Source organism: Monodon monoceros, unplaced genomic scaffold (assembly GCF_005190385.1).
Source record: "Monodon monoceros isolate NGI ecotype Baffin Bay Population unplaced genomic scaffold, NGI_Narwhal_1 Super_Scaffold_21, whole genome shotgun sequence".
NCBI classification, from domain to species: domain Eukaryota; kingdom Metazoa; phylum Chordata; class Mammalia; order Artiodactyla; family Monodontidae; genus Monodon; species Monodon monoceros.
Window position 1 is genome coordinate 91,550,190 of NW_021703778.1, and position 22,749 is coordinate 91,572,938.

Sequence of the window (22,749 nt, forward strand, 5' to 3'; positions counted from 1 at the left end):
AGAGAAGACAAAAGTCACTTTGGCGCCCCCTGTCTCCCTCCTAATAGGGAGGACTCAAGGGCTCTCGAGTGCTTCCCGAGCCGGCTTTAGGAACCGAACCTGCGTGGGAGACGGCGCTCCAATTGCGTTTCTGGAGGAGGTCGGAATTTGGCTCGGCCCCTTGCAGTGTTTCCAAGGGAAGGTTCGTACATTCGTGACCGTCCCTGGCAGCCGCCCAGCCCGGGACTTGGGGTTCCACTCGCCATTGGCCAGCCGTCGGTGTGACGCGCCAGAGGCGGGGCCTCATCAGCTGTTTGCGGGATGCCCCGAGCGGGCGTATTTTGGAAACAATACCGCGCGGTGCACAGTGGCCTCCACCCGCGCCAGCCCGCCTGCCGCCGCCGCCGCCCCTGCCTGCGCCTCCCGCCTCCCGCCTCCCGCCTTCCGCCGCAGCCCGGTGAGCGCCCGGGCGGCAGGGGGCCGGGCGGTGTTGGATCGCACCTCCTTGGGGAAGTGGGGAGAGGATCGCGCTGCGCGTGGGGGCCCGGGAAGGGTTGGGCTGCGGGCGTCTAGAGTGACCATGGACTGGGGCGCTGGGGTATGGGAACGGGGTACAAAACCCACATCTAAGTGCGCTGCTCCACGAAGGAACGTGGGGGTAGTAGCATTTGAGACTCCAAGGAGTTGGGTCCAGGTGGGCAGGGGAACCTGCGGTGCACTGCTGAGCAGACCTGGGCGCTCGAGAATGGCCCGGCCCCTGGATCTGACTTTGGGGTAGGGCAGGGAGTTGTGGGACGTCCCGCATCCCTGCGGAGTCTGAAGGCTCCTCTCCTTAACAGCCGGGCTTTTTCCCTCCTTCCCAACTGAGTTTGGGCGCCAAGCCCCCGAGTGCTCATCACGCTGGACCCTGGCGCGGAGCCCTGGCATCACGACTCGGAGGCCGAGATTCTCTCCTGGAGTCACCCAGGTCTGCTGTGTGTTGTGTGTGTGTGTGTGTATGTGTATGTGTGCGTTCCCAGATTTTAGCCCTCGTCGAGGTTCAGAATGTCTAGCTACTGCTTCTCCTAGGAGAAGGAGTCTGAGTTCAGCATCCCTGTTAGAGTCCTTAAGGGCTGGGACGGCTCCAGCAGGCTTTAGATCCCCTTGCTAGGAATAAAGACTTCCCTGGTAGGGCACTTAGGAAGTGCCCTTCTCCTGCCGGTTTGCACACCACCTCTTCAGCTCAGGGGAAGGGGAGAAGAAGGTCTCTTTACTGTATCTCAGTTTACACTTGACCTTGTCCAGCACCTGTCCAGAGGCTCCCACCTGCAGAAGAGCCACCTGCAGTTCCTGTGGATAGTGGGAAGGGTCCCCCTCAGGCTTGCAGAGCCACACCCTCTGGCTGCACCTCCCCCACTGTCCAGTCCAGGCAAGGGTGGAATTTGGGGCTTTGCTGGGAGCGGGTGGGGGAGGTGATAGGCTTCAAAGGAAAACCCAAGACAATGACTCCTGACTGTGATTGGCTTTGGAGGGCCCCATCTTAGGTTGGGATTGCCAACTTGCAGAGAGGAGGTGGAAGGGCAGGAGGGGAGCCCCTGCCAGGTGACTGGCAGGACAGCACTTGGCCCTTTCAGCGGGAAACCTTGTTTCCTGGTACTGATAAAGTGTAGTTCTCTCACTCCCCTTTGGGAAACACTGTCCAAAGAATACCATGTGCCTGTTTTGCCATCCAAGCGGGCATCTCCTCGCTGTCCAGGGAAGAGGGCAGGATAGGGACCATAGGTAGCTCAAGGACAGGATGGGATGGAGGGAGGGTTGAAGCAAGCACTTCAGAGAGAGCTCGCATTTGAGAAAGCCAAGATTTCTGAATTTAACTGAGCTTCCTTAAATACTTTACCAACCCACAGACCATTTGGCTTGTTCTTCAAAGGCGAGAGACTGGGAGACAGAATTCCCAGGGGACCTCTAATTGACTCTGGCAATGACAAACACTGTCTCTCTGTATCCTTAACCATTCAGGTGGTTGCTTTTCTGGCTGCCTCAGGGACCCTAAGGGGTTCCTGGTGTGTGTATAAGGGGTTGGCTTGGGAGCTCAAGATGCTGCCTGGCTCCACGCTCAGACTTCCAAGAGCCATCGGGTGGAGCAAGTGGAACTTCTTTCTCAGCAAGAAACTCATGTCAACAACCTAAGGAGTTTAGGCAGCGAGTGAGGTCACGGACAGAGGGCTAAATTTCACTTCCTTCTGTGAGGCAGTTTGTACCAATCTCAGGTTCAGCGCTGGCAGGAGTGGTAGGCTGTGGGGGAAGATTTGAAGTTGTGGAGACTAGTGAGTAGACTGAGCTGGGGTAGGCTGGCCACTTTGCTGGATGCTGGACCTCCCCTCTAGGCTAAGCTGTGGTGGGCAGACAGCTGTACCCTGCTGACAGGGCAGCTGCAATGACTAACCTGGGTTTTTCTCCGCTCTCTCTCCCAGGACACACTCTTACCACATCGTTCAGCCTGTTTGTTGTGTTGAGCAAGCAGGGGGTGGAGACTAGGGTCTTGGGTAGGGCTTAGCAGGTTTGGAGGGAACCTGGCCACCCTAGGACTGCTGGCTTTTGTTTTTTGCTGCTGAGCCCGGAGCTCAGCTCAGAGTGAGATGAGAGTTTGGTGGTTACTCCTCAGGCCGGTGAGTGAGTGTGTGTGTGTGTTGTGAGCACTGTGTGTACAGCCAGTCACAGCGCCCTCTGCCCTCCCACAGCTACTCATAGAGGCTAGTCTTGTTGACATTTCTCCAGGTACCCTGCGTGCTTGTAGCAGCCGATCATACCCCTCTATGGCTCAGAGTCAATAGCGGTCAAACTGCGTGACCGTGACCAGCCTGGGTTAGAAGGAGAGGCCGAGGGGAGGGAAGGTGGTTCTGAGTGGGCCCAGGGAAGAAGCGTGGAGAGTCTCAGAACTGCGAGGCAGCCCACATGAGGGGGCAGTGTCACCCTTGGCAGTGCTTTAGCTCTAGGGTTGGTCTGTCATCAGTACCTGACCCCACTTCTCCACATAAGAAGGGGGAGCAGGAGAGAAGGAAGGGGAGGGGAGTCCTTCCAGGTATAGCCTGGGTGGGGGCAGCCTCCCGGATGCCTGCATTGCACCCTAACAGGGGAGATGGAGCCACCCCAGTGTGTGGAGGAGCTGGAGGATGATGTGTTCCAGCCAGAGGATGGGGAGCCGGGGACCCAGCCTGGGAGCTTGCTCTCTGCTGACCTGTTTGCCCAGAGCCAGCTGGACTGCCCCCTCAGCCGTCTGCAGCTCTTCCCTCTCACGCACTGCTGTGGCCCTGGGCTTCGACCCACCAGCCAGGAAGACAAGGCTACCCAGACTCTCAGTCCAGCCTCCCCAAGCCAGGGTGTCATGCTGCCTTGTGGGGTGACTGAGGAACCCCAGCGACTCTTTTATGGTGAGTGCTCTTAGCCTCAGGACTCCTCCCTCAGAGACTGGGGGAAAAGAGGGGACTTTCCCTCCCCAAACCTGTGCTTTGCTATTTCCTTCCCCAAATTGAGCAGCAAGGGCTATCGATTCTTCAACTCTCACCTGCTGCTTCTCTGCTTGTTACTGCTCCTCACCTGTGCTCCTCAGGCCCCAAGCAGGGCAGATTGCCTTGCCATTCTTTCTGCTCTTTTGTCCCTTTCTGGAAGGATCTTTGGGTCCATGGTGTCTCCTTGGGTTGGAAGAAGGGTACCTGGGTCTCGGCCTTTACATCCTGTGGCCTGTTGTGTGGCCCAGCCCTTTGTGTGGTGATAGTGATGTACCTTCTGTAAAGTGGCTAACGCTGCGTGGGGAAGGCTGGGGGTCTGTGACTCACTGTTAACACTGAAGGGAAAAACCCAGCCTGTTCTGGGAGGGTAGGTTCTTGAAGGCAGAAGGTGGCCCCCAGCTGTCACTTGGGACTTTCTGTGCTTGGAAGGGGAACTGGAGAAAGAGGTTGGGCCTGCCTGGGCTCAGTGCCAGCAAAGGGGCTGTTTCCAAGGCTCAATCAGACAAGACCCCTTCATTTGTGGGCTTCAGTGGTTGGTTTTATGAGCAATCTGCCTTCCTCTGGCAAAAGGGCAGGGTTAGACACTCAGTCTGTTTTCTTCATTTAGCACAAAGCTTCTGGAGAGAGGGCCGAGGTTTGGAGGCTATCTTGCTGTGTCTGACGGAGCAGATTGAGGAGACGCTGCAGTTATTCCCAGAGGGAGCTGCCCTATAGGACAATTCTGGCAAAGTAGTTCTGGCAGGAGCCTGAGAAGATAGATAAGGCAGGCGGGGAAGAGGGAAAGACGGGAGCAGGCCGGCGGGCGCCCCTAGTGGCAGCTCTTGGTAAGTGAGGAGCGCAGGTCTAGAGGTCTGGCCTGGGACTGCCTCCAGAAAGGAACTTGGCTAACCTGTGGCTCAGAGGAGTCCTCTCTCCGTATTTTTTTGTGTCACTGCCCAGAGCTTCAGGGCCTGAGACCAGCTTTCCTCTGCTGCACTAAAAAGCGAAGATACTTTTTTGCCTTTCTCGTTCTCTGTCCCCTTGCTTTGCTCAACCCAGGAACTCTGGAGAGCTGCCTCCAGTGCTTTTCCAGAGAAGAGCTTCAGCCTGCTACTACTATATGAGGGTAATAAATAATAAACTGTGGTCAAGCGTAGCTGGGTAAATAAGGACAGAAGGTTGGCAAGTTCACCCACACCTATTACCTTTGCCATGGCACTGCCGGTGAATGGAGGACTGAAGGCAAGGCTGGGACCATTCCCTTCTCTTCTCCAACAGCAGCTTTCACACTCTTGGGTGGCAAACAAGTCAGGCTGTCCACGTTTGGCAGAGTGCCCTGCTAAAGGCAGACTAAGTTCCTCTCCTTTCCCACACTAGGGTCTACCCTTGGCCCCAGGTCTCGGCCAGGAGTGGCAGGCATGGGGAGGATGGGGCAGCTGTGAAGCATGCTGAGATGTGGGCCCTCTGTCTTTGCAGGCAATGCCGGCTACCGGCTCCCCCTCCCTGCCGGTTTCCCTGCAGGCTTGCCCCTTGGTGAGCAGCCCGCTGAAGGGCAGTGGCAACATCGAGCAGAGGTACAGATTGCCCGAAAACTTCAGCGCATTGCAGACCAGTTCCATCGGCTTCATATGCAGCAAGTAGGCATGGGGGACTTTTGGCGGGGGGGGGGGGGTGTGTGGGGGGTGTGTGCATCTGCGGGGGCTGGGGGGCTGGGGCCTGCCTCAGCAGCTCTGTCTCTGCCAGGCCCCAAGGATAAGGTCCCAGAGTTTTGGCCTCATGCTATTGTGATTCTCGTGGACTGGATGGGCCTGGCTGGATGAGCACTCTTGCCCTCACCTCTGAGATACAAGTTGTTTATCTGCCCACTCTCAGCTCAGGCTCCAGGGAGATGCTACAATCCCTCCCAGGCTTTCTGCAGCCTTGATTGACAGACTCTCTCTTCTTGAGGCCAGGGGTGGGAGATGGTTTCTTACAGACCTAAGGGGAAGATTTTCAGGGTGCTGAGGAAGACTGGACAGTCGGGGGGTGCCTGGCTGCGGTGCAGTGTAAAGCGGGTAACCAAGGCCGGGGATGGGCCTGAGTTGGGGAAAGTGGTGGAACCGGTTGTAACCTGACACTTTCCAGCTGGGGAGGCCGCTTCTCATTGTCTCTGCCTGGGAACCGGGGCCTGGGACTCTGGAGTGTGTGTACCTCAGAGAGTCTCTCCAGACCAGCGGCCGGGCGCTCGGCCGGGCGCTTGGCCGGCAGCCTGGCACCAGCCCCGCCAGGGCGGAGCATCGCGTGTCAGTGGAGCATGCGGCAGAGCCCATCAACAAAGGCGGCGGCTGGCGGGCTCGTGCTAGAGGAGCCCTACGTGCCATGGGCTGGAGGCTGCCCTGCTCTGCACCCGCTGTCTGGGCCGCCCCCAGGCACTTAACCCTTCCTCTCTGGGCTGACTTTCTGGATGGCTGCCAAGGTGGGGAGAGGAGCCTGGGGCTGGATCCCTGCTAGTACAACCAGTGCTGAAGCGAAGGCACACCACCTGGAAGTGAACACATTCGCTACCTATGGGACAGTGTCCGTGGCCCAGTCAGCTGTGTGTGTGTGCGCGCGCGCATGTGTAAGTCTATATCTGACTGTATATCAGGAAATCAAGAGAATAAATAATCCACCATGATTGGGCAGACCCTGAGGTTAGATGGGGAACTTCAGGTGACCAGAGGACAGCTATTGGTAATAGAAGGTTTGACTTGGCCAGCACCAGGGGGAAGAGAAATTGACTTTGGATTTCCTGAGAACAGGCCATCTGGGGTTAGATATGGTGAGTGCCCCTGCCAAGGGGTTCTTAGGGAAACTTGGGGCTATACCTGGTCCTGGTGGCTCTCCCAGGCCCTCAGGAAGGGAGGGTGGCCCTATGCTTAGATAATAAGGCAGCCTAGCCACCTCCTCTGGCTCCAAGCTCTAGCCCCTATTCGCTCCTTTGATTTTTCTGTGGAGACTTGGCTTAGAGTTTCCCCTTCAGTCCATGTGTGGATGCACTCTTGATTCTTGATTTCTGCCTCTTGGCCTTCTTCCTGTCCATTCACTCTGCCCTGGTTGTGTAGGCCTGTGGATGGCCTGAGCTCGCAGCTTCCGGTCCCAGGGCTGCAGCTGATAGAGGACACGGTGACTGTGGGTCTCCCAGGCTCATCTGGAGAACTATCTGGGAGGCAGTTTTCTGCGTTTCCAATAGCCCTGATCTCTCTCAACAGTTCTTTTCCAGAATGTTCAGCCATCCACGGGTGAGCCCCTGTGGGCTTGGGAGCAGGCTGGGAGGCCTCCCTTGCCCAGCTGGGCCCTGGCACAGGACCAGAACTCAGCCCAGGGCCCTTTCTTCCTGACTCAGTTCCGCACAGGAGAAACTGGCCCTGATCCCAGGTCTGACCGTGTTCTTTGCTGCTTGCCATCATTGACCCCCGTCCAGGGCTGTCTCTTTGAAGGCCTGGTTCAACTCCATACAAGGTGCTGTCCTCTTAGCCAGAGCCTTCCAGCTGGGGAGGAGGAGGGGCAGAGGCAGTGGAGAACTGGAGGAGAGTCTCCCCTGCTCTGCACCTCACCTCCTACTGGTTCCTGACTTCCCTGGGCCCCTCACCATCCTGCCAGCTACCTACTCCTACCGTGCAGTGGCAGGAGGCTGGCCAACGAGGCCTTTCTAGCCAAGAGCTGGTTTCCCCAAACTTTCCATTGCAAAGAGCCAGGCTTTTTGTCCACTGGAGTCTTCTTGCTTTTAGCCCCCTCCTCCCTGCTGTCCCTGCTCACTTCCCTAGGAGCTCATCCTGTGGGAAGGGCTGGGGTAATGGCTGTGGGCAGATGGAGAGCTGGCACGTGTAGGACCTTTTAGCAGCTAGTTTTAAGAAATGAGTCATTTCTGAACTTGATTATGATATAAACTAATGTCTAAATATTTCGTATCTACACAATACTGTTGTCACTCTTACATTCTTATCCTTCATCTTCTTTCCCTATTCCTTCCCCTCATCTTTGCAGACAAGGAGACTGAGGCACTGGGATGGAAGTAATTCAGGGTTAAGTCTCTAGGCTTCAGATACAAAGTCAGAAGGCCCAGGTTTAAATGCCAGCTCTGCTACCTACTAGCCACCGGGAAGTCTCTGGCAGAGCCTGTTTCCTCTTCTGTAAATTAGACCTAATGCCAGAGAATCTGATCGTGAAGATTCAGTGAGAAAATACCTACGAGAGTTCCAGGCACACAGTAGGTATTCTTTAATGCTTGTTTTCTTCTTTCTCTCTATAATCCTGATTGTCTCCCACATTTGTTCTTGTCAGTTCACAGTGCATTTCCCACCCCACCTGTCCAGCTGGTCCCTGAGCAGAGCTGCCTCCTGTGAGCTCCCTTCTACCTACCCTGTCCAGAGAAATCAGCGTCAGAGCTGTTCACTTGTGGGTCTTGGCCTTGTACATTTCTCCTAGGAGAATAGTGGTCAATCTCCATCACTGTGGGCTAAGTTTAAATAACCAAGAAAGACAACCCAAAAGGCAGTAGTAAGAAGGTTGAAGGAGCCTGGCCATCTCCTCTCTCCTCAGGTCTGGGATTGGTGTCCCAGGGCCAGACCATGGCCACGGGTTCCCGACTCCTGTAGGGAATGTGAACTCCTGCCTTTTGTCCCTGGTTAGGGACCTCAGTTACTCTTTTTCTGTACGAGAGGAAGCCTTCTCCCTGGGAGATGTGGAGCACAGGGAAGGGTGTGATAATGGTAGTGTGTTGTAGGATGGCTTTATGGCAAAATGAATGCATCAGCGTGACTCTAGATGCAACGTGCACCAAATTCCCCCTGGTGCTGGTTTTTGTGGGCCATAAGCCCTCCCAGCATGTTTCTCAAGGAGCTTGCTGGATGGAGCCCTAGCCTGGCTACCCAAGTTCAGGTCAGCCACCTGTTTAGGGTGGTTTCTCTGGGCAAGGAATTGGAAGCAGAAGATCAGTGCCAGTGAGGTGCTTGCTGTCAGCGCTTTGGGTCTCCAAAGCAGCAAGAGACTTTGAAGCAGAGTGAATGGAGGTAAAAGCCTTTCCAAACCTGGTCACACACCCCCAACTTCCTCTGCCTGGGTCAGAAGTGAAAGATTCTCCTCCTTGATCTTCTGTGAGCTGCCCAGCCATAGCAGGTGACCTCTGGTGGTCTGCTGATGGTGGCCTACCTTGACCTTGGCTCTGTGAGAGTGCCCTGGTGTTTCTTGTTTGCCCGGCTTCTACAGGGAAGATGGCAGTACAGGTTTGCTTCCTCCCTGAGCTCAAGGGATGCTCTGGCCAGAAGGTGAGTCCCAGCTTCTCTCCATTCCACCTGCCGTGGTCTCCTCCACCATGAGCCGAAGAGTGGACAGAAGCTGGTGTCCCATCCCCTTAGGAGAGTCTCCTGTCCCAATGGCACCATCTTGAAAGTTGTGGGATATTTCCGGGCAATGTTAAGAAGCCAAGAATCCTAAAAAAAAAAAGAAAAAAGGAAAAAGTGGCTACTGTAGACAGTTGTGTGAGTAAAGCTACAGGATTATTGGAATTCTTCGTGTTGGAAGTGGCTTTTTCACTTGGACCAGGAGTGGCTCCATTCAGAACAATCAGATTTGGAAATTCCCTGAATAGTAATTAGACTTTCTGGAAAATGGCATCTGAGAAAAATTTCAGCCACTCAGTTGAAACCATCTTTAGTTGCAATATCACAGAAAGGATCCTGGACTTAGAGACAAATTCGAGTTCAAATCCCAGCTCTGTCACTTATGGGTTCTGTGTTCACAGGCAAGTCATTTAACTTCTCCGAGCCTCGATTTCTCATACTCATCTTGTGGAGTTGATGTGAAAGCCCTTTGGAAATTGTAATATGTATAACTATTAATGCGTGGACAGTTTAACACTTGAAAATGGGTTAAAAGATGATCTTAGGATTTTGTTCTTTGGGAGCTCTTTTGGAAGTTGTACCCAAGGTGGTGTTTACATGGTTTATTAACTAGTGGCCTCTCTGCCAGCAGCCTAGATCCTTTGTTCAGGGAGCTCCTAACTACTTCCTGACCCTTTGGGATGCTCTCCTTGTTGGTGAGTGGTTTTCTGGAGCTCAGACTATAGCTAATAAAGTTGTTCAGGCTCTAGATGGGACAGCCCTGGGCGGGAGCCCCAGAGATTCTCCCTAGAGTGAGAAGGGTCCCTATGGAGCCAGCCTTTGTCCCCGGAGTGGAAGGTCCCCCTCGGACATTGCCTGGGGAAGAGTGAGGCTTGGGGAGGGGCTGTGGAGAGCGCTGTGCGTGAGAGCCAGGGCCAGGGCTTGGGGGCCCTGTGTTTGCTCTGTGGCTGGCTCTGTTTATATCGCTCACTATATTTAGCTTCTGAGTCATCAGCGTGGCTGAGTAGAGCTGAGTTCTCCACACAACCCTGCACCTGACTGCTCTCTCTTCCAGGAGAAGGGCCTTGTAGTTCCGGACAGTTCATTCCCTCCCCACCAAGGCAAGCCATGGGGATGGGGTTGGCTTTGGTTTTTTTTTTTTTTCTTGGAGGGGGTGGTGATGGGAGGGAGGACTTTGGGGGAGGTTCTAGAAAAGAGGGATAAAGAAAAACATCTTGTTTGCCTTTTAATCCAAGTCTGGCAACCAAGAGGGCATGTTCCATGACCAGTACAAGAAGAGCCGGTGTGCACGGTGAGGAGGAGGGTCCGGCCTTCTGTGCTCAGCTTGCTTGTCCTGTCCAGGGACTGGTCCTGGGTGGGACAAGAACAGCCAGCTGCAAAGGCCCCAAGTTGGGAGTTGGAGCCATGGGGGGTCTACGTCCTGTAGACCCACAACAGACCAGCCCCCTCCTCAGTCCCCTCTCTCCCTCACTTTTTTTTTTTTTTTTGCGGTACACGGGCCTCTCACTGTTGTGGCCTCTCCCATTGCGGAGCACGGGCTCTGGTCGCGCAGGCCCAGCGGCCATGGCTCACGGGCCCAGCCGCTCCGCGGCATGTGGGATCCTCCCGGACCGGGGCTCAAACCCGTGTCCCCTGCATCGGCAGGTGGACTCTCAACCACTGCGCCACCAGGGAAGCCCTCTTCGTCACTTTTGACCAGAGCACACATACCCCTCTTCCCCCCTGAGTTCTTAAGAAGTTGCCCATTAGTCTGTTCTCAGACTGGGGGAGACAGACCCACCTGGGGGAAGCTGGGTAAGGGCCTCAGTCCTTCCCACCTCCAGGCCATGGAGGTGCAGCCCATGACTCTGGGGATATGGGTGGCAAACACAACCCTATCCCCGCACCCCCAGTGGCTGAAGCCGGTGGCTTCCACCTATGTTAGAGGAAGCCCTCCTGTCTTCGACTCAGCCAGCCCCAGGCTGCCCTTTCTTCCTGGGAGAAGTGATTGGTGTTTCTGTGGTGGCAGCTGGTGGCTTCAACCTCCTGTTAGCGCTGCTGGCTGGGCTGAGGAAGCTCTTGTCAAGGAGGATTATTTTTCCTTTTCTGTTTTGCCACGTTGCTCATTCCTCAGGTGTCTATGTCAAAAGCGTTCTGGGACAGTGGGCCAACGGGGCCCAAGGGACTGCCCCGTGGGTCTCAGAATCCCTTGCCCAGCTTGGCAGCCTGGAATTCTGAGCCCGGCTGCCTCTGGCTGCCATGGCCCATCTCACAGTGCAAACTCAGGGATTTCCTCAGGACATCATGAGCCTGCCTAGAAGATAGCGCTCCTGGGGCGGGTTCTTTGAGCTGAGGGTGTTGAGGGAACTGCTCAGCAAAGTGCAGTCGGGCCCAGGTTTCCCTTGTCCTCACCAGGGAGTGGGGAGCTGCCTAGGGCAGCCACCGCCTCGATGCTTTACATATACTTTTCTCACTTAATCATCACAGCAACCTTGTACTTCGAGACCCCATTATCCCCATTTTATTGGAAGCTGGGGCTCAGAGAAGTGGGATAACATGCCCATGTTACACGGTAAGTGGCTGAGCTGGGAGCCATGCAGATCTGATTGATCCTAAAACAATGGTCTCCCCATTACACACCCCTGCTCCTCAGCAAGCGCAGCCCAGAAGGTGAGAATCTGATGGAGCTCCCACTTGCTGCCCGACGCTGGCTCTGCCTCCTGTAAAACTGAGATCTGCATTCTTGCTTTTCCCCCCTTCAGACTGTAAAATAATCGAGGACAAGCCTTACAGCTTGCTCGTTTTTGTGCTTCATAACTCTTAGCTCAGTTGGGTACCTGATAAAAGTTTGCTGAATCAAACAAACATCTTCCCAGCTTCTTTTATGTGGAATTTTGCTGAAGTCTTCCTTAGCTCTGTATTCCTGTTCTCAACAGCAAGGCTTTGTCCTTCAGCCTCGCTGTGGCGGGTTTAGAGTTGATGGGGGAAAGGGAATAGGTGAGGTAGGAAAACGGCACTTTACAGGAAGTGTAACTCCCTGTAAAGCAGGGTAGATACAACTCTGCATTTTAAGGAAACTGAGCATGGTTTCAGAAAATGATCTGAAGTTATCATTTCAGGCCAGTTTTAGCTTCATTTCTGTTTGATCTTCAGTTAGCTCTGCCTCTGAAAGGTTTATTTTTTTTCTGGTCCACAGTATCCTTACTAAATAATGATCTGGAAACAATTTCTTTCTTTTTTTTTCTTTTTTTTTGCGGTACACGGGCCTCTCACTGTTGTGGCCTCTCCCGTTGCGGAGCACAGGCTCCGGACGCGCAGGCACAGCGGCCATGGCTCACGGGCCCAGCCGCTCCGCGGCATGTGGGATCCTCCCGGACCAGGGCACGAACCCGTGTCCCTTGCATCGGCAGGTGGACTCTCAACCACTGCGCCACCAGGGAAGCCCTGGAAACAATTTCTTTAAACATACTAGGGGAGCAGTTAGGTGGGGATTCTCTTTGAACAGTTAATACCATTTTCATAATGTGAATAAACACACTAATATTTTAGTGAAAGAACATAGCTCTGGAGTCAGAAGTCAGGGGTTTGAATCACCCTCTCCCAACTAACTTGCTTGGGGTAACTTTTCTGAACCTTTGCTTCCCCATCTGTAAAATGGGATTGAAAATAATACCTGCCCTTCCTATGTCCCAGACCTTTGCGAGGAGCAAAAGAGACAATAGGAAAGCATTTTAAATATGCGATATAAGTTGCTATCTGTTTGGTAAATTTGCATTTTGTGTGTTAGTTTCTTTTAAATCAGGGCTACAGTGTAGCTTTGCTCCTTCCTCGAATTCTTTGGGGGTGAATTAGCTCTTGCTGGAGCATCTGGTACACTGGTGACACACAGAGTCCCCAGAGGGTGTGAATTGGGTCCGAAGGGGGAGAGACAGAGGGAGATTCTTATCCGGGGAGGGCAGGGAACACTCTTTGTGCTTAGGGCAGAGGCCATGTGGGATGAAACAGAGTTTGATTTGTGTAATCCAACCTTGTCAGACACCACAGCCAGCTCTTTAGAAAAAAAAAAAAAAAAGCCTTTTACTAGTTGGGCCTCTCTAGGCAAGAGGCTGATCCTATCACATCAAGTACATCTTTAGACCTGGCCAGACATCAGTTGTTCCTGGCTTCAGACAAGTGGGTTATCTTGCAAGGCTGACTTTTCTATAGTCAGTCCAGCGTGCTTGTTGAATACCTACTATGTGCCCTACGTGTTCCCTGTTATCCAGGACGAATGATCCAGGTGTTCAGTTACAGTGCCTTGTGCACAGGGGGAGTGACTCAGACACTTGTCAGCTGACTGCCTCCATCCCCTGACCACAGAAGGAAAGTGGGACTGAAGGAAGAACCCTAGATCTCTCATGCCTGGTTGTGCTCTCCTAACTGAAGAGAATATTTTTTATCCACCACGTTAGGGCCCCTTCCCTTGGGGCGTTCAGCTCTATTCTTTCCTTCCACGTCTTGGTCCTACCGTCTCGGCTCTGAATTTGAGAGCTCTGGTGTAAGCTTAAATTCCCATCAGCTTCCTATCTCCTGAACCCCAGTCTCCTACCCCTGAGGTTACCCTGGCTATGCATTCTGGGAACCCCCATTCTTTGCAGGTTCCCAAACTTTGAGGGGTCCCAAGCCAGCCTGGGAGAGCTGAGCCTTGCGCCAGGGGTTTGTACCCACTGATCTCAGTCTATGCACTGGGTGCTGTGCCAGGTGCCTGAGAGTCAGAGGCCAAGCGTACCCGTTCCTGGCTCCCCCTTCCTTCTCCCCTTCTCCCCCACACCCTCTCCTGGAAGGATCCATGTGCTCTGGTGTTTCGGTGTCTTTGTGTACCTCGTCCTGTTCGGTGAATGTTGATTTCCTTTCTTCTTAACTGTTTCTCTCCCTGGCCTCCCTTCAAGACCTTTTTCTTTCCTTTCCAGTCAGGCACTTTTGTTTAATTTTTTAAAAAATATTTTATTTATTGTTGATCCTCAAAAATCAAGGCATTCTTTGATTCTCTTGCTATGTGGCAATTTGGTTTCCTTTCAAAAAAGGGCCTTCTGGGGGCTGCCCTGTGGCAGGAGAAGGCTGACTGGGGTATGTGTGGCATTGCTTGTGCTCACAGAAAGGGTCGCTGGGGCAGTAGATGGTTTCCCAGGCCCTGTTCTTGCTGGTCGCACGGCTGCCAAGGCAGCCAGCTTGACCCTGTACTAGGCAGCCTGTTCTCCAGGCCCACCCAGACCCTCCGCCAGGATGACCGGATTCAGTTGTTGGAGCTCTGAGTTACAGTCCTCAAGGTAACTGTGGATGACAAACTCCGAATCACCAAACCTTAGGGTTGGAAAGCACCTGAGTGGTTTCCAAATGCCTCTCTGTGGCCTGGCTGCCTCAGAAGCACCTGGGCAGGATTTACCTCCGGGTTGGCCAAGTCATTACTTTGGTGGGAGGGAGGGAAAGAGACTAAAGAAAATACCAAATCATGAAATGTTTTCTTCTAGGCTGTAGGATCATGAGTGATTTTATTTTCTCCTCTCTAATTTCTTGTATTTTCCAATTTTTCTACATTACTTTTATGACTAAAATAGACAATACATGCTACTTCTGATTTTTAAAAACTGTCACTCAGGGAGCATGTTCAATACACAAATTCCTGGGCCCCTTCCCTGAAGATTCTGCCCCAGTTGGTCTGGGTGGGACCTGGGGACTCTGTATTTACAATAGCACCTCAGTAGATTCTGTGATGCAGTCGGGTGTGGGAACCACTGATCTAATACCACAATTGCACTTCACCTATAAGGAGAGCCAGGCTGGTGAGAGACCCCAGCCTACCAGGTCCTCTGATTCCTGGCCCGGGGAGCCACCCACTGCCCAGAGTGCCTTCCTGGATGATTCAGGAGCCCAGAGGCCTATCCCAGGCAGAGGCACAGAACCTAGGTCCTTCCTGAGGCTGGGCCTGTGTGCACCTAGGCCTGTCTGTGTCTCCCAGCAAGACCTCAGCCTTCCAGTCTGACAGCACTGTCTGGCCCACAACTGCGTCTAGGTTCCCCAGCACCCACAATGATTGGAGTAAGGATGCTTCCTTGCCTCATCCCCAGAGACCTCAGGGCCCAGGAAGTTACCCAGGCAGCAGGTGGCTTCCATGAGGGGAATGTGGGGAGAAACTGAAGCATACAGGGATGGGATTGGTCCAGGCCCCAAATGATCGAGTTGTGATCTCCCTTCCTTGGCCCTTGAGCTGTTTTGAGACGATTTAGAGAAGGGGAGGATGGAGGGTCTGCTTGGGTGTAAAGAAAGGTATATGGTGGCGCTTGGAGCATAGTAGTAATGGGTAAGGACATTGCCCTAGGGCCAGGTGGTCTGGATTTAGCCCAGTCCCTGCCACTTACTAGCTATGTGGCCAACTTACCTAACTCTTTGAATGATCTCATCTGTGAAATGGGCATGATAATACATACCTGCGTCATAGGGTTGTTGAGAGGACCAAAGGGGTTTAATGTTTATAGACCAGTCCTTCTCATACTCTACTGTGTCTTAAAGTCACCTGGGCATCTTGTTAAAAATGTGCATTCTGATTCAGTAGGTCTACATTTCTAATAAGCTCCCAGCTGATGCTGAAGCTGCTGGTCCGTGGACCACATTTTGAGAAGCAAGGATGTAAAACACAGAACCTGACACACTCAATTTACAGTTACTGTTAGGATCATGGTTGTTATTGTTACTTGGCCTTTTCAAACAGTCACCCGAGGAGCCTCGGAATTACAGCAGACCGGCCTCCCCAGAGACCAGTCTTTTCCTGGATTTTCCTCGTATTCCACCCTATGACCTTTGCACCTGTCCTGGGTAGCAGCTGGGGAGGGGAAGCAGAAGGAGGGGGTGCTGTGCCCAGCTGCTGCAGGCAGGCCTGAGCCTTCAGGTTTGCAGCTGAGTCCATTTTCATGCTGCTTTACCCTAACCAGATTTTGTTAAGCCGGGTGTGTGTCCTCTTTTTACTTGTCTTTGTTTACAAAACATGAGGAAGCCATCCGTCTCCCCAGTCTCAGTCTGCCAGGCCTCCGCTGTGGCACACCCCGATTTCCCTTCCCCTCCAAGCAGGAGCCGTGCCTCCCACTTTCTGGGTTGTTTTCCAGTCTTCCCTTCTGCAGGGGAAAGAGGAATGCTATTGCTACAGGTATGGGGTGGGGGCAATACCTGACAGGGCCCTGAGGTCAGCCTCAGTTGACATCTCTCCTCTCTTTGTGGCCTCAGGCAGGGTGACAGGGAACCCAGCGAGGTTCCTGCACAGTTGCCTGGGGACAGGTCAGGGAGGCCAGGGCGAGACGTCCCTGCAAAGCTCTGGGAATCCAGGAGCCCTGGGCTCAATTTCCAGCTCTGCCACTGACTTGCTCTAGCCTCTTCTCCTCTGACTAGGAGTTGCCTGGTGGGGGCCTGGGCTGTAGTTAAAGACAGCAGGGGCTCCAGGTCCCCTACATACGTGCGCGCGCGTGCACACACACATACACACACACACTTCACGTAAGCGTGCTTGCTGCCTGGGCCACTGCGGCAATCCAAGTCCAGCCTCTGTGCTGGCTCCTTTTTTGCACACTAGGTTCTTATTCCCCTGTCCACTGAGAACCCCGTGGAGAGGGCCCCAGCCTAGTCCTCCTGCCCTGGCAGATAAAGAGAGAACAAAGACCGCCTCTTCCAGCACCCCTCACTGCCCTTCGGACCTCTGCTGGCCCCTGGGAAATGGTACCTGTGTGGGCGGGGCACCAGCCACAATCCTGTGAGCCACTGACCCCTGACCTTTGCCCCCAGCTTCTCTGCCTGACAGTAGGACCTGGGATAACCTCCAGAGAGTAGTGTGCATTCTTTGTTTTTGTTTTGTTTTCAAGTATGTTCTTGCTTAACGTTTAATTGGCTCCAGTCAGTAGGAAAGCGCTCCAAGAGGGATTATTTATGGCTTACTGTCAAGAGCAGCTATAAAAAGGGCAGCACGGAGCTGGAGATGCTGGGAAGGGAGAGAGGGCGGGCGCACAAGTGTGTGTGTGTGTCTGTGTGTGTGCGTGTTTGCACTGGATGAAATCAGATTTTTGCTGCCTCAGCAGTGTGGTTTAAATGGAAGATTAACCCTTTGACCTTCACAGTGTCAAATCACTTGCAGATGGAGGCTCCCCCGCTTTTCCCCCTTGTTTTCTGTGTTACTTTGGAGTTGGGGGAGAGAGGGGGGCACTTCTTCTCTTTCTTTCTGAAGAAAGTTTGTTGTTCATGCAGCTGAGGTTTGCGGGGCTCAGGAGCCAATCTGATTAAAAGCAGCACTTGGCTAAAGTTTGGAAAATCCTGCAAGCAGGGGAAAAAGTTTAATCCTCTTGTGCACTGTGCATAAAGAGCCTGGTCTTTTCTTTTTAATGTTCACACTGCAATTGTATTTGGAGAACTCAACTATCTCCCCCTCATCGCCACTTCTCTCGTCCCTCCCCCAACTCCCCCAGTTTGCTGTCCTGATGGCATTAAAGTGCCGCCCCAAGACGTGTGGATCTGAACTTTGATTGGAAATGATAAGGAGTCGTCTAAGGCTGCGTTTAGGAGTTACGTTGTTTTGTTTTGTTTTCCTTTCAGCACCAGCAGAACCGAAATCGCGTGTGGTGGCAGATCCTCCTCTTTCTGCACAACCTCGCTTTGAATGGAGATGAGAACAGGAATGGGGCGGGTCCCAGGTGAGGCTGGGCTGCCCTCTTCACATGGGGCACCACGGAAGGACATCGGCGAGGACTGACACTGTGTCTTGTGAAGTTGTTGTTGTTTTGTGTTTTTATTTTAAAAATTTCTCTCTGTGTACATAAGACATACCCAAACGGGACCTCTTTCCCAGTTCAGGGCCTCAACCAGGAATGGGGCCCTTTGTCAAACACTGTTGAAGTAGAGGCTGGTGTGTCTGTGATGTGGGACCTCCCAAGGGCTCGGACAAGTAGATCCTTCGGTCGTCAGTGGTTGAAGACAACCAGGTAGTGATGTGCTCCGGCGAGTGGACTGTAGTTTTCCCACAGGAACTTATTTAAGAAATAGGAGACTGGATTAGACTCCTGGTTCCACCAAACCTATCAGCCTTCCACTGTGGATGGGGCCCAGATCCGACGGGTCACACTGCTTTAACCCACCAGGGCCTCAGACGGGGCCTTTCCAGCTGCGTGTGGCAACTTCACTTGGTCGGTCAGCCAGCTCCATGTCTGGGTTCTCCTTGGGCCCAGCCATTGCCCACCCCAAGGGCTCAGGGATTCTTGCCCAGCCCCTGTCATCTCCAGCAGACCTCAGGGAGGGTTGGGTTTCTCCATGGACCCCTCAAATGTGCCGCGAAAATGAACCAAACTTCTGGGTAGGCCTCATGTCTGACTTGGTCCTACTCGGAAGCCCCAGGATTGGTCCTGAGGTGCAGAACCACTGCCCCCTCTGGCTGCCTGGGACTGTCTGAGTGTCAACCATGGATGAGCCAAGTAGCCAGTCAGTGTGCTGTAGCCAGCAGCTTGTGCCTTAGTCAGCTCTTGTTTTGAAAGACCCAGCCAACAGACGGCGTCCCACCCCCCATAGCAGCACTCTAGCACCGGAAGGGACAGGATTGCATTGCGGTGGCTCTGGGAAACGAGGCGCCCATCCCACCTCTAAGAGTCAGCCTTGAGGAACCCAGACCCCTTGGTTTCCTTGGAAACCACATACCTCCTCCCTTTTATCCCCATTCCTTTCTCACACCTAGTGGGATACGGGAAGAAGCCAGCACAGCGGCTTTGTCAGCTGAAATGTGTCTTTTAGAGTAACAGACACTGGTTAGAGTGCGGAACTGTCAAAGCTGGGTACACACTTCCTGTCTTCCTTCAGCTTCCAGCTAGGCCAGAAAGGCCTGCTCTGGAACTCAGCAGGATCACAGATGCCTCTGAACTTCTTCCCTTCTCTCCCTGCTGTGGCACTAATGGAGAGAATTTAAAGCAGCCAGTCTGGCAGCTCTGAGAGCAGACACAGGGAATCTGAAAAGACACAGGGAATCTGTTAACCTAGAAATTAAATTATCATTTTTGCATATGTGAGAAAAGTTAACATTGGTGCTAACGGTGAAGTAAGGCCCAAGGAAAAGATGGCTTCCCTGGGCAGAGAAGACCCCAGGGCTACCCAAGGAAATTGGAGGAGTCCTGAGTAGACTCTCAAACCTGAACGAGCCCAAGCTCCTCTAATTCTGCAGCGAGGAAGTCTTTGTTACCGTCGAAGGACACGTTGATCTTCCTGATGTACGGTCAGGCAGGTTGTTCACTGCACAAGGCCACCTGCAGAGGAAGGTAATGGAAACTAGAATCCAGCCCGTGCTCTGCTCACTAAGCTGTATGCCCTAGTGTAGGGCTGTGTCTGCTTACAGGAAGGGGTGCCTTTCCTAATTTGCACAAAGGTGCCCTATGGGCTCACAGCGGCTCGGAGAGGGACTTCAAACTGCATAAGCCTTGGTTTTGTTCTGCTCGCATGTTCTGGAGGTATTACCTATTCTTGGACAGAATTATATTCTCAGGGCGTGTACCATGGTTTGTCTGCTAAGAAGATAGGTTCCTGCTTACAAGAAGGTTCCCTGTTCCAGGGAACAGGCATGAAGACTGGCGCTGGGACACGCTGACCATTGTGAAATCCAGCCTTCCCTGTGTGTCTCCACACCATTTTTTGACGCCCATAGGACATGTGTTGTTTTTCCCTCTCCTGGACCAAGGCTGTGATGGGCAGGCTGCTGGTGTATCTCTGAGTGGCACACACAAGAAAACCAGGATTATTTCTACCAGCCACTTTTATCTACTCTCCGCAGACTTTCCACGTGAGCTGAGTGAGAGAGCAAGTAAATGGTCCAGGCCTTGGTGCCGAGGCAAAGCCATCAGCTTCAGAGACCTTGCCGGGCCTGGCTGGGATGTCCTGTGGCCTGTCCTGAGAACTGAGCCCAGAGTTTGAGAAGCTCAGCTGAACGTCGCGCCTGGGGCCGGGTGGAGGGTCATCTGACTGCACTGTCTCCATCTTCTGTGAAGCCAGGAACTAACTCAGTATCCTAAGCCAGCCAGGGCGAGATGTACAACGGCTCTCCTTCCCCTCCCCCCAGAACCCAGGAGGTAGAATAGCCCCAAGAGGAAGAGAGGTTCCTCCTGGCTGGCTGTTTTTAATTGGCCTAGTGGTCTAGACTGGCCCCTTCCCCCTCTGCCTGGTGAGTTGGTCTGAACATTCCTCAAGTCCAACCTCAGGACACATGTCCCTCCCCCTGGGCTCCCTCTCCCCGTCCCCCAGGAGCTTGGCTGTCTCTAGTTAGGGAGTGGAGAATCAGATTTAGAGGGAGGGACAGTCTGACCTGGCTCCTGACCTGTAACCAACAGAAGACTTGTGGAGCTTTTGTGGTTTGCTGAGGGTGGGGGTGGGAGAGGGACTGGAAACCTCCCTCCCCGGTAGGGATGCCCTGGAGGAGGGGAAGCCTGATATTCAGGGTCAAAACAGCCCTTCTGATTCAGAAGCCCAGAGTAGGGGATTCTGGAAGCCGGTAGACAGAACTGGGGAGGGAACCCCCTCAGGCCCCCCATCTGACTCCCCCAGAGAGTTGGAGGACTCAGCCGGGCCTCTCTGCCCACTTCGAAGTCTGGGCTGCTGGAGAGCTGCCCCCGTGGCCTTTTCTTCCTCAGTCCGAGGCAGAAAAAGACCACCTCCCAGTGCCCTCCACGAGCCCCTAGGGGAGGGGGTCTGTGTCGGGAGCTATGTGGCAGGCACATTCCGAGCGCTCAGAGGGGCCCAGCTGACTTGTCTCTCTGTCCCCAGTGGCCCAGCCCCATCCAAGGATGGGTCCAGCCTGGGCGTGGCAGGGAGGGGGTGATTTGGGATGATCAAGCCAGGGCCTCCACTAGGGGCTGGGGAGCCACTGTGACTGTCCTAGTCAGCAAGGAGCACGTGGAGAGCTTGCTAGCTTGTCTCGTTTGAGGGGCCTGATGCAGTGGGGTAGGGCAGGTGAGAGCCCGCAGAAGCAGGCGCTTCAGCTCTGCAGGCTTCTGCACATCAGTGCTGCAGCCCAGGCCGGAGGAACCGGCGGGGTCCCTCTGTGTGTAGGTGGGGACACCTTGGTGACAGACCACCCCGGCCAGACTCCTTAACCCATCAGGCTGTGAAGCCTCCTGGGGACAGTGTGGCCAGTGGGCTCCTCAAGGCTGGTGGGGACTTTGAGCCTTGAGGGAACCGCAGAGAAAGCCGAGCTCTTTCATAGATGCTCCAGCCTCTTGGGCAGAAGGTGCTCAGAGCCCTGCAGGCTTCCGGTTCGCACTGCCCCTCTCCGTGCACAGGAGGCCAGTGCCTCTCCCTGCTCTGTGAGCGTTGCCCAGTGGGCTGCCCCATCCCTGGGTCCACAGGGCCTGTCGGGGGAGACCCAGTGAGAATGTAGCATTTTGTCCCTCCCAGGTTAGCTCTCCTGGGTTCTAGGCACTCTGCCTCTGGGAGAGAAACAAGGAGAGAGAGAGGGGTTGGGGACTCATTGTTTTTAAACCTGTACAGAATATTTGGCTTTGTGCTCTTCACATGCATATATGTGTGTGTATCTTTTCCCCCATCAATTGGTACAGTTTTTAATAAAACCACTTAAAGCGAAGCTTGTCTTTTTCAAGGTGTAGTAAAAATACAAGGGGATCTGTTGGTGGATTAGAGACTCCCAACTTGCTTCTCAGCTGCCCTCCTGAGTTACCGTCCGGGACCCCCGGCTTTTGTCAGGACTTCCTTTCCCCTCTTGGGGTTGTGAAGAGCCATTCTGACCACACAGTAAGCGGCACAGCAGAGGCCCCATGAAGTGGAAAAACATGGGCTTTGGATCCAGACCTGGATTTGGATCCGGTTCCAGCCTCCACCAGCTGAATGATCATAGGCAAGTTGTTTAACCTCTCTGAGCCTTCAGTTCTTCCATGTGTAAATTACAGCTGTGCCTGCCTTGCAGGATTAAAGCGAGTGTGTACAAAGGAACTGCCCAGGGCCAGCCCTGAGCAACTGGCAGCCCCTCTGCACAGCCCCCCACCCCTGTCAAGCTGGGCTTCGCTTTCCTTTTGTCGAGGTAGCATCTCATGAGGTAGGCAAGTTGTAGGGGGACTCCCTGGCTTGTCTTTCTTTGCAGACTAGCAATGTTGTCTGATTCAAAGGGGTCATTTAAAGCGCTTGACAGAGTTCTAAAAGTCCTTGGGGAAAACCACTCCTGGTCCTACCGGCAGTGAGCTGTGAACTGGAGGGCCAGCTCGCTGTGCCAATGCTGGGCCCCCATACTTAGGAAGCTGTCGGCTCTCTGAGGACCAGCCTTCCACTCTGGTTCCTAGCCTTGTAGAGAGTGGGAGCTTGAAGTGATGTCAGTTGTCTTGTCTGACCTCTTCATTTTATGGATGAGAAAACTGAGGCCCAGAAAAGGGATGCAGTTTTCTCTTTGGGCTTTTTAAATAGCTGAGTCAGTCAGAGGGGGGCTTACCCCATCCACCTTGGTTTCCATTTGGAAATTGCAGTGCTCTTGCCGAGATCTGTGGGGAAGCCAAAACTTGTCTGTTTTTAATGCCAAATAACTGCCTCTTCTCCTGTAAAACATGGCACTTCTAAGCACTCTATATTTGGACAGAGAGGTTTATTTTTACTGGAGTGTGGTAGAAGTGGGGCCTGGTGCCATGTCCGGATGTTATTCTACATTTCACATGCAGGGTTGTAGTTGAGCCTGTGAAGCAGCTCCTCTGAGGTTCGCAGGGAATTAGGTGATTGTGATAGTAACGACTTTCTTTCAAGTCTTCTGTGCCTACTTTGGGTGAGGCTGCACTCAGTTGCCCAGCTAGAAACTTGAGACCTCACCCCCTCCCTTCTCTCTCGGATGCCTCCAGAGGAGGTCCAGTGAGGAGTTAAAGGCACAGCTGCCCAAGTTTGAACCCAGGCGCTGCTGTTTGCCAGCTGAGCGGCACAGGGCGGGTCAC

The 22,749-nt window shown here is 53.6% G+C and overlaps 1 protein-coding gene across 4 annotated transcripts; it reads left to right on the forward strand.

Moving 5' to 3' along the window:
• Positions 1–344: 344 nt before the first annotated feature.
• On the forward strand, positions 345–21,401 carry BMF (Bcl2 modifying factor). 4 transcript variants are annotated; one of them, XM_029238938.1, is made up of 6 exons: positions 345–436; positions 819–946; positions 3,093–3,389; positions 4,923–5,083; positions 17,393–17,490; positions 19,605–21,401. In XM_029238938.1, exons 3-6 carry the CDS (start codon positions 3,098–3,100, stop codon positions 19,615–19,617), a joined length of 564 nt encoding a protein of 187 aa, XP_029094771.1. In that variant the 5' UTR covers positions 345–436; positions 819–946; positions 3,093–3,097; the 3' UTR covers positions 19,618–21,401. The 4 variants fall into 4 exon arrangements, with proteins under 4 accessions (XP_029094771.1, XP_029094774.1, XP_029094772.1 ...); XM_029238941.1 differs by lacking the exon at positions 19,605–21,401 and having other exon boundaries at positions 17,393–18,148; XM_029238939.1 differs by lacking the exon at positions 345–436 and having other exon boundaries at positions 802–946.
• Positions 21,402–22,749: the final 1,348 nt, after the last annotated feature.